This window comes from Macrobrachium rosenbergii, chromosome 15 (assembly GCF_040412425.1).
Source record: "Macrobrachium rosenbergii isolate ZJJX-2024 chromosome 15, ASM4041242v1, whole genome shotgun sequence".
Taxonomy (NCBI): Eukaryota; Metazoa; Arthropoda; class Malacostraca; order Decapoda; family Palaemonidae; genus Macrobrachium; species Macrobrachium rosenbergii.
In genome coordinates this window covers 18,450,268-18,461,563 of record NC_089755.1, presented here as the reverse complement: position 1 = coordinate 18,461,563, position 11,296 = coordinate 18,450,268, and the positions used below count along the sequence as shown (strand labels likewise).

General features: G+C 38.4%; 1 protein-coding gene across 1 annotated transcript; it reads right to left on the bottom strand.

The window, feature by feature from the left end:
• Nucleotides 1-4,373: 4,373 nt before the first annotated feature.
• LOC136846284 (uncharacterized) lies at nt 4,374-10,656 on the bottom strand. Its single transcript, XM_067117089.1, has 4 exons — nt 10,427-10,656; nt 9,843-9,962; nt 9,167-9,514; nt 4,374-4,521 (listed from the first exon to the last, which is right to left on the bottom strand). Exons 1-4 carry the CDS (start codon nt 10,654-10,656, stop codon nt 4,374-4,376), a joined length of 846 nt encoding a protein of 281 aa, XP_066973190.1.
• Nucleotides 10,657-11,296: the final 640 nt, after the last annotated feature.

Below are 11,296 nucleotides of genomic sequence, written 5' to 3'. Positions count from 1 at the left end.
TTCTCTTACCGCAGACTTCTATCTTTCTTGTCCTCTTCTGTTGAAAATCTAAGAGCGAAGTCTCAGAAGACACTCAACTGTGGTGGTGGTGTTGTCTTCCATTCACCTAATTGTCTTTTGTTTGCTTCTCGCCTCAGCCGCTAGAGAGCGCTGGAGTGTCTTCCAAAGTTTCTATTACTCTCCTTTTTTTTAGCCTTTTTATTTCCTTTGTCATCTTCTGGAAGCGATTTCTTTTTGATTTACGATACTAGCTAGCAAGCGGTATGTACAATACAGTTATGTTGAGTTTTTGGGATGTTGGGTATACTAGGATAACTGTGAGTGCATTTGTAGTTGAGTTTCTGCTTGGAAAAATATTTATGTTTTGTTCATTTTGGTGAAGGCATCATGAATAAACACACATGCGTGTATGTTGCATATATATATATATATATATATATATATATATATATATATATATATACATACATACATATATATATATATATATATATACATACATATATATATATATATATATATATATATATATATATATATATATATATATATATATTATATATATATGAATTTTTTTATCACATCGTGATTTATATACAATCATGAAGCCACAAATGTCGCTTAATATCAAATTCACGCTACCTTGGGAATATCTCCGATGGAGAATTATCACCGCTCGCGACGGGTAAAATAAGTACAGAAAACTCGGGATTAACTTATACCACTCTTGATAGCTCAGTGGTAACGTCGACTGGAGTTGCTGGGTCTGCGCTGTGTCGTGGAATCGCGACCAGGCAGTACCAATCCATTTATCACTTAAAATTCCCCTTTGGTGATAATTCCCCATCGGAGATATTCCCGAGGTAGCGTGAATTTGATATTAAGCGACATTTGTAGCTTCATATATATATATATATATTTATATATATATATATATATATATATATATATATATATATATATATATATATATATATATTATAAATTACTAAAAGTGCTTCATTCAAACTGGGTGGTATCTAGTGAAGATATTTATGAAAAAAAGTTACGAGCTTTCTAGGACAAACAGTCCTCATTATCAAGTATCGGTACAGTGACCAGGCGCGTAGTCCAGCTGTATTTATATCTGTGAGCTGGGTACTTTAATCCTATAATTGTCCTCCTCCTCCTCCTCCTGTGTGACCCCCCCTCGTGACACTGGTCTTTCTCTACCTGCAGAGGAGGCTGGAGAAATTTCTTTCCAATATAATGGGAAAAAATATGTGGGTTTAGTAACTGAAGGGCATTTAAAACATAACATGAACCTCATAGATAAATTATCTAAAATCAACGTAAAAGTTTGTAAATTTGCGAGTTTGGATGTAACTTCCCTGTTTACCAACGTACCAGCCAAGACGACGATGAAAGTAATAAAAAAAATATGGAGGAAGGGGTTTATGCATACAACTTAGATCATGACATTTTGATAAAATTGTTGCCAGCAGCCCTGAACATTAATGTGTTCAAGTGGGGCGTAAAACATTATGTAAAAAAAAAAAAAAAAGTCGTGGCCATGGGTTAGTCTTTCGCCGATCCTGGCTAATATCCTTATGGAATATTATAAAACGGAAGAGGTGGGCAAATTAAATAAAGGGAACTTAAATATCGTAAAATAGGTAAGATACGTGGATGACATCTTGATTATTTATAAGGGGGAAAGGGAAGATCTACATAAGTTCCTAGAAAACATAAATAAACAAAATGAACACAACAAGTTCACATTAGAAGAAGAGAAGGAGGGAGAAATTCCTTTCTTGGATGTCCTGGTCAAGAGGGAAGGGGAAAATTTAAAATTCAAGGTATGCAGGAAGAAGACACACCAATTCATACATATGTTCTCCGGTCATAGGAAAGAAATAAAAAAATAGGAGTAATGACAGGGTTGGCCATTAGGGCTTATAGGATTTGCAGGCCCGAATTCTTAGATAAAGAGCTGGAATACCTGAGGGAGAGTTTAGGAGATTAGGATACCCTAAGTACTGGTGGGCGTGGGCAAACATCAAGGCAAGAAAAAACTCTTTGGGGGAGAGGGAAGGGATAGAAAGGAACATTTGGTAGGGAAGAAAATAATTACAGTCCCGGAAAACGACACTATTGCACCCATCAACAGGAATCTAGATGATTTCAAATTGATAGGCAGCTACAAAAACACCATTAGGAACAAAATGATTAGAGACAAAAAGTCGGCAGAAAGGGGAGAGATAAGAGGGGTACATATTGCTGCGTATCTAGACTGTGAAGATGGGTACTATGGCGAAACTGGCAAATGCTGTAAAAAGTGAAGTAAACAACACATACAGAACATAAGACATTATAATCAGATGTCGTCAGTTGCCAAACATTGTTGGGAAAAAGACTGCAAAACAGACTGGAAAGATATGAATTTTTTTGTACAGGAGGAGGGCAATTGTAGGATTAAAGTACCCAGCACACAGATACAAATACAGCTGGTCTACGTGTCTGGTCATTGCACGGATACTTGAGAATGAGGATTGTTTGTCCTAGAAAGCTTGTTACTTTTTTTAAATATCTCCACTAGCTACCATCTAGTTTGAATGAGGTCTTGTTAGTAATTGTACAAATGCACATGAAAAATTGTGTATGTTTATATGATAAATATATTTATATATATATATATATATATATATATATATATATATATATATATATAACTTTATATATATGTATATAAATACACATACATTTATAAGGTATATATATACATATATAGTATAATTATATACATATGTATATATGCACACACACACACACACACACACATATATATATATATATATATATATATATATATATATATATATATATATATATATATATATATATATATATATATATATATATATCGATCTCGTTACTTCGACATCAACATGTTCAATATACAAATAAGCAATTGGGCTGTAATGACTGACGAAAGGTGACGACAAACAAAGGAGGGAGGAGCAGAACAAACCAGAAAGTGACCTTAAACTAATTTATTTACAATAAGTTATATACATATTTACAAGTGAGTCAGGTTCAATTTAAAATAAACAATTAAATGAACATTACTACAAATGAATCAAACAATTAACAGCAGCAGCAACAATCAAAACCAAAAATAAAATAAAGGTCAGTACATAAATGAACATCAAAAATGACCTGAAACATCATGAGCATGAGCAGCTCAACAAACATTACAAATAACCAACACAATGGGTATTAAACAGAGTCAGTGAAATATACATGTAAAAACCAAATCAGTAATTATTACAAAAGCAAATTAATAAACAATTCAAAAGCATTGCAATAAACAATACTCAGGCAGCAAAACTAATTACATAAATAAACAGGCAGCATAAATATTGAAAAAACAAGCAGCACAAAACATAATACAAATAATGAAAAAGCTGTAAAATAACGATTACAACAAACAGCATAAAGGAACAATACTGACGTCCTCCTCCAACATCGGACAACCACGACAGAGTCGAAGCGACAACCATCTCGTCCTCAAATACTCTCCTCTGCTCTGCTGCTAAGACTCTGACACTCTGCTGCTCTGAACTTGACTTACTGCTGACTCTTCGCTGCTACGAACCTGACTAAGGCTGTCAAACACCTCATGACAGACGTCAACTCCTTCTACAAAGGAAACAACAAAAAAATTAAGGAGCAACAACCCACCAAGGGAACAATTGGCAGACGATTGCCCTCACTGTACACACACACACACACACACACACACACACACACACACACACACACACACACACACACACACACACACACACACACACATATATATATATATATATATATATATATATATATATATATATATATATATATATATATTCACATTACCACAACAGTGCAAGGGGAAGGGCTGGCTCTAATTATAATCCAGATAACAGCAACTGACTTTCAAGGGGGCTACGATCCGGTAAACAGAAAAATGTAATAGTGAATATACTCAAATTACCATAAGGTTAGGGGTTTAAATCAAACTTTAGAATGTCCACTTAAAATGTATAATTCACTAAATAACCAGAAGAGAAATATTTACAGGAGCTACCAATGGAGCCCTGTGGCACTATTCTAATTTACTTTGCTAAATGTACAAATTACTAACTAAGCAAAGTGCCACAAAATGAACAAATGTCATCACTAAGCCTTCGTAGGCTATGATATGTCACAAAGATGGGAGAGGATCCTAGAATGCACAGGATGGGGTGCAGTAGTCAATGCAGGAGCACACTGAGATTTTCTGGGTATCTTGACTGGATATGGCACTTGTAGTTTGCAGGATGATGGCACCGTTGACCTACAGGTAATTACACACAACAGGCATTTGAAACACGGATCTTAGTCCATGGACAAGTTTTGAAGGCGATCAGAGCCGGGTTCCTGTAGCATGGCGTAAATGGGAGCTGTGTCGAGTACTGTCCCCCGCTGTAGAGGGAGTAGATGAAGCAAAGGGCGCTGGTGATCAACAGAGACATCAGCATGCAGAGGGTCAGGTGGCAAGATAGGACCACCTTCAGAGTGACAGCGGCAGAGGGAAGTCTAGGTGGAACTCAGTTAGAGCCCCCTGGACAGACAGACTTCTCAAAAGAAAGACGTCTTAAAATACTCTAGCAAAGAGGGTCCGTCGGAGCTTGTATTTATATGGCAAACGGCGCCGACGGTGTTTGTATTTTGGCAGTTTCTTCTTAATTGGCTCATCTGTTATCTTCGGCTTAGGCACGCTGCTAATCCTGCCAGGTACCAGGAAAGGTCGTCGAAGTCGGCCAGTGAAAGAGGTCGAGGAAGGAAGGGTACAATGCGGAGATACTTAGCGGGGAGGAGTGAGGATGAGTGGGAGGAATTGAAAGTGGGCTAGGTCAAAATGGTGACCCTGAATGGCAAGGCAGGTCAAAGCAAGGAGGGGAAGGTTCTCAGGAAGATCTCGTGACAAGATTGACTATGGGCTGTTAACAATAGACTATTCTCAAAAGATCTGCGGAAATGTACAACGGGCTACTGATTTTCCCCTCAAGCAAAGGGTGATAATGATTTTGGGTAGGCTCGTAAAATTACCTTCTCATTTGACACCTGGTCATCATTATTGGAGGGAAAGGCAAAGGCAAATATCAAGGGGACTTGGCAAAATATTCAGTATTGCTTTTATACCAAACTTATCACGACGGGAAAAAGCGTAATTCAAAAGGACGTTATCAAATATATATATATATATATATATATATAAATATATATATAATGCAAATATATATAATATATATATATTATATATATATATATAATATATATATATATATATATATATATATATATATATATATATATATATATATATATATATATATATATATATATATATATATATATACATATATACATATATACATATATATATATATATATATATATATATATATATATATATATATATATATATATATATATATATATATATATATATATATATATTTGCACGTGTGAAGTCAATCAAGCTCGAGAAATATAACAGATGAAAAATTACCTTAAAAGAAAGACGAATCAATTTCACTTCATATCATGATGAAAATACCTACATAGTTCTATTTCACTTATTTTTATAAAGTTCTTTATTTTCATTTACTAAGAAATTATTTATTATAATTTTCTTTGCTTCCTCCCCCACCTTTATCCCCTCCATTTCCTTCCCATGTTCGTGAGCTCACAATTGCTTTAGTTATACATTTTAATTTTAATTTTAATTTTATTGTTAATGTTATAATGGTGATATTTTACATGGAACGAAAAATGTTACTCTGTCAAGCAAATGCTAATATTTTTACATTTTAATTCTATAGTTGGGAAATTTTCCATGGAACGAAAAATGTAACAATGTCAAAGAAATGATAATAATTGTTTGTAAATTTTTTGGGTAGATTCATTTTACCCTCTACTTTGTAATCTAATGTAAATGCTGTTTGTAAAACATAAATGTTGAAACTGAAATTGCTTTTTTTTATTCATTCATCCTAGGGCATGCCATGACGGTGCAGAGATAGATTTATTGAAAGATAGATAGGCAAAGGTAGAGAGAGTACAAAAAGCTTGTTTATATACAGTACACACACACACACACATATATATATATATATATATATATATATATATATATATATATATAAATATATATATATATATATATATATATATATATATATATATATATATATATATATATATATATATATATATATATATATATATATATATATATATATATATATAAATATAATATATATATATATATATATAAATATAATATATATATATATATATATATATATATATATATATATATATATAAATATATATATATATATATATATATATATATATATATATATATATATATATATATATATATATATATATACATATATATATATATATATATATATATATATATATATATATATATATATATATATATATATATATATATATATATATATATATATATATATATATATATATATATATATATATATATATATATATATATAAATATATTTACAAATTTCCCTGAGTTTATGTGATTTTTACAAATTTTTACATGCTGGCAACAGAAACTATTTATTTGGCCTTGGAGTTCTGACTTACGTAAAGGGAAATCGTAAAAAACAAAGAAAAAAGAGATGATTCTTAGGAGTGAAAGGCTCTACTTCATGAGGGAATGTTACGTAAACACTTTGGCTAAATTAAGGAATTATATTTACATACGAAAAGTATTATTGGAGAAAAAGGGTAATTGAATTGTTAAAGGGCTTGCAACGCCTGAAGATCCTCCTACTGGAGTCTTGACTAAGGGCAAGGCAGTCCAAGATGAATCCACTGCAAATAGGTCCCTCTGCAAGAGAGATTTACACATTACTCGCCAGTAAAGGAAAATATAACACAGAATATGATTTGAGTCTGCACTGAGGGTGCCAAGGACTCAAGGAATGAATGACCACTTTACACTTGAACAGAGGACATTGGAAATGGCACTGGATAAACTGGCACAAGGACAGAGGTGGAATACTGGCACCCCAATAACTTTCTAAAGGGCAAACCGTCATGACTGAAAAGTCTTTACTCGCACTTTACCTTAGGGGAAGCTGGTCTCTGGCGAAGGATGATGAGGGACGATCACACATATGGCAATGCACACTGTCACTTGAGGATGACCGGTCTGGAGTTGGACAGGGGGGAATGAAGGTCTCTCAGCAATTGTATCACTCGCCCACATGTGTGGCTAACGGCCCAACTAACTCCCCTGCTACTACAACTGCTACCATACTTCTACTACTTTTCAGATCTCCTGTCCTTCCTTTTTAAGGCCTCAGCCATGTGTTGTGGCAGCGTGCAAACTTCTCCGAGAATTTGGGCCGTGTGCAAACGATGTGTCATTTGCCAGGTGTCCCAGCCATCTGTTGGCGTCTTCTCATCTTCTCAGGTATCCTCCGGAAAAAGATACAATTCAGCAGCTTAATCTGCCCGAAGAAAGGTTGTTTTAAGCAGCTTAGCTGGGCTAAGCTGCTTAAAGGAGTAGCACCCAGCCTCGTATCCTTGCCTTTTAACCGTGCCATCTCAATATCTGTTTCAGGTAAAAATAAGGGACAGATCGAAATGATAACTTTAATTGTTTTGATATCTAGGTTGCCTAGGATTGGGTATGTAACAACGGTTCTACTCTCAATAAACAAAGGGCAAATTGTGTTGGGGCGGGGGGGGGAGGCACACTGTGCAGCTACTTCTTGTAAATTATAATAGCTCCCCACGGAAGATAATATACAAATATACAAGCCTTCATTCGGGCTTGTATGTTGATATTCAAGAAGCCGGCACAGCTGCTTTACTTTACTCTTCTCCCAACAAGAAATGGAAAAGCTTTTGCTTTACTTTATCCCCACACAAAAATGGAAAGAAGCTTCACTTTATGTACTTACAACACATTAATATTAAACTACTTTAACATGGCACATTGATTTCTTCAAATTTACAGTATATGTTATTTTAAGGTTACGAGGACAAGGTAATTTTGAGGCAGGTGACAAAATATAAGAATTAATTTACATATAAGTTCCTTAATTCTAAATAAACAAAGCATGCGGTTATTATGCCATGAAGAGGTGGTGTAAATGATAACACAGCGTTTATTTTGTAAATGACATACCGTTTACGAGATATTGTAATGACGATACACAATTCGCATTGCTCAATGCTTAGCTAACAGCTCAAAGGATTGCCTACTGAATAATGGACATTCAGCAACTGACGGGTGTGGGCGAGCGAGAGTATTCACGAGTTTAAATTCGCTAACTTTAAACCACACTAATTTTATGCGTCCACTGCCCATAACTCGGGAACAGGCTATAAATAGATACTCGCTCAATGTTATGACGGGATAAGCAGACAAAAGACGAGCGGTCTGGGACAAAATAGAGTTCTTAGAAGAAAAAAAAATAATAAAAGGAAAAATAAACAGGATGACACAAGTGAGGGGCGTGACCGCGTACTAAAAGGCGGGACACGTCTCTCGGATTTTATGAAGGTGGCATTAAAAATCACAAGGGCAGGAGTTTATGACTCGCGATTCATTAAAAGTAGAAAAACAGAAAAATAAATAAATAAATAAAAGAGTAAATGATGTTGGCAGAAGAACCAATGGTAATAGAGTGAGGTATTTATTGTGTTATGTGGGAATTTTTCATCCTTCGCCTATAAATTATGGCCTGGACTATCTCTCAGCCCCAGGGCTGGAAAAAGGGAACCAGAAGGGCGTGACTCCTTCAGGAAGAGCTGACACGCATGCCCTGTGCCAAGGCAGGGACACAAGGGCATGCCACTTCCCACTCTGTTATTCTCAATGATTTATGGATTTTGAGAGGAATGGTATCCCGTATTTAATTGCCTCTTGTGGCGATAATTTAAGAAAAGATTAATAGAGAATGATAAGGGATAGAAGTTCCAGAGGAACGGAAGAAGATAGTGGAGGGCCTTGACATCCTCTTCTGGATTAGAGGTGCCAAGACTTTCAAAAGAAGGGGTGGCACAGGTGCCAGGAGCTCTAGAGCTGTTTGTAGCCTACCTGGAATTTCCCATGCCTGTGGTATTTCTGCTGCGAACCTCTCCTACTTGGACACTCGTCCTCAGCCGGGGAATCAGAGGGCCCAAGACCGGAGGGCGGCATGGAGTGCCACCTGGGCCAGCTGCTGCGACAGCTGATGCAGGAGTTTTATTCGCCAGCTCGGCTATTAATTTTTGCAGCTCGCAGAGTTCATCGGCCCAGCGAGGCGGGGCAGAATCACGACTCACAAGTGTATCTGTGGCAGCCGGCGAGAGAGCGGTAACGGTTGGCGGGGGTGTGGATGGCTCACAGGTATCAATGACCAGCTCAGGCACAGGCTGCGAGGCTGCACCTTTAGGTGAACTTCCGCTGTGGTCGAGAGGAACTGTCTCTCTTACCGACGCTGGTAGCGGTGCCAGGCCAGGAGAAGAGGGGGTCCTGAGTTGGATCCCTTGAATGGAGATCGGGGGTGTGCTCTGGCGCTGGCACTAAGGCAGGGTCAGGCACTACTACTGGTTTCTTGTGCTTGTCGGTCAGGACAGATGGAGTTTGACACTGCTCGGTGCATGGAAGTGGCACTGGCAGTGATTTGGCATCTCCTGGAGGGAGATCTGATTTGGGTGGCACTGGCACTGAGGCAGGGCCGGGCACTGGAATTGGATCGGGAATCGATTGAGGGGGCCACTGTACATCGTACTCAGGTGGCACTGGTAGGAACTTCACATCCTTATGGCACCCTGGGGGTGCCAGTCTTGACTGGGGGACAGGCAGTGGAGGATTTCTTGTGCCTGAGGAATGAGTTGGGGAATGTGGACCCCTGGATTGTCGTGATTTCTGTGGGGACTGAAAGTCCTGTCCCAGGATGACGTCGTAGCCTCCGGGAAGATAGCTTGCTACTGCAGGGTTGCAAATTTTTGATTGGTGAGGTCTTGTGACTCTCAATTGGACCGTAGGGAGTATCATTTTAAATTGATTTACTCCCTCAATCGTGATGAGTTTTCGTGTATTGACAGTAGCTCCATAGGGAACTCTGTCCCTTTGTATGAGGGAGATTTGCGTGCCAGAGTCATCGGATGCCTTGACTTGGCGCGTGGGGTGCTGCCTCGGGGAGGGGCCACATGTATGGGACCTTCACCGGGAGGGCCCAAGGACTTGGAATTCGTGACGGCCAAGGCGATGGCAGGAGTATTGGACTTATTATTTTTAGGGCATTTCACTCATGAGGGAGAGTGGCCATAAACCTTGCATGCCGTGCAAAAGGTTTGGCTGAAATCTCTTCACACTGCCCCTGTGGAGGGTGCAGGCGAGGTATTGGGTGGTTTTCTGGGAGAAAGAGGCGCTGTTTGCTTGTTCCAGCACTGATTAAAGTAATGCCCTGCCTTTTTGCAATAATGGCAAGTTAGGGGCTTGCCCGAGTTCCCATTCTTACGGGAATTTGACCCTCCAAAGAGGGGCGGGGGATTTATCTTCTGCCCCGTGGATCCTTCCTGAGGGTGGTGAGTCTCCCACATGTCTGCTATCCGGGAACACACAGTGAGCATTACAGGGGCTTTTTCTACTACTTGAGTGGCCAGGGCAGGAGGGGCTTAGTGCAGGAAATGTTCAAATTTAAATTTCTCGAGTACCTAGGCAGCACTAGTGGCTCCTTCCGACTTGAGCCATTTTGCTAACGCCCGCTCAAAATGGTATGTCCAATCGGACCAAGTCTGGCCTGCTTCTCTTGGCTGCTCTCTCCAACGCCCCCTCCACCACTCGGGGGTAATCTTGTATGCCTTGGTAACTGCTTGGCCTACGGCTTCCCAGTTTCCCCTATCCTCTGCCGAAAGGGCATGGTAGGCAACGAGTGCCTTCCCTCCCAGAAATTTAGTGAGAACAAGGGAGAGTTCCGTGGGGAGAGGGTGCAGCACTCCAGGACTCTTTTGGCCCTCTCAATCCATACTCCAGGTTTGGCCTCTGTCCATTTTGGCATGAACGAGTGAGCTTGGCTGAGGGCACTCATTCCCACCGCAGGAGGGGGAGTTGCATTCTGTCGTTCTAACATCTGGAGGTCATGGGTGCGCTGCCGCTCTCGCTCCTCTCTATCCCTCTCCTCTCTCTTCTCCTGGGCGATTCTCTCTTTCTCTCTCTCTTGCCATCCTAACTCCTCTCTTT

Coding starts and splice junctions, on each gene's coding strand:
- LOC136846284 (XM_067117089.1), bottom strand. CDS start 10,656: ATGTGGGAGACTCACCACCCTCAGGAAGGATCCACGGGGCAGAAGATA. Junction 9,963..10,426: donor GCACCCTCCACAGGGGCAGT/GTGAAGAGATTT, acceptor ACGACAATCCAG/GGGTCCACATTCCCCAACTC. Junction 4,522..9,166: donor ACAGGCATGGGAAATTCCAG/GTAGGCTACAAA, acceptor GTTGATCACCAG/CGCCCTTTGCTTCATCTACT.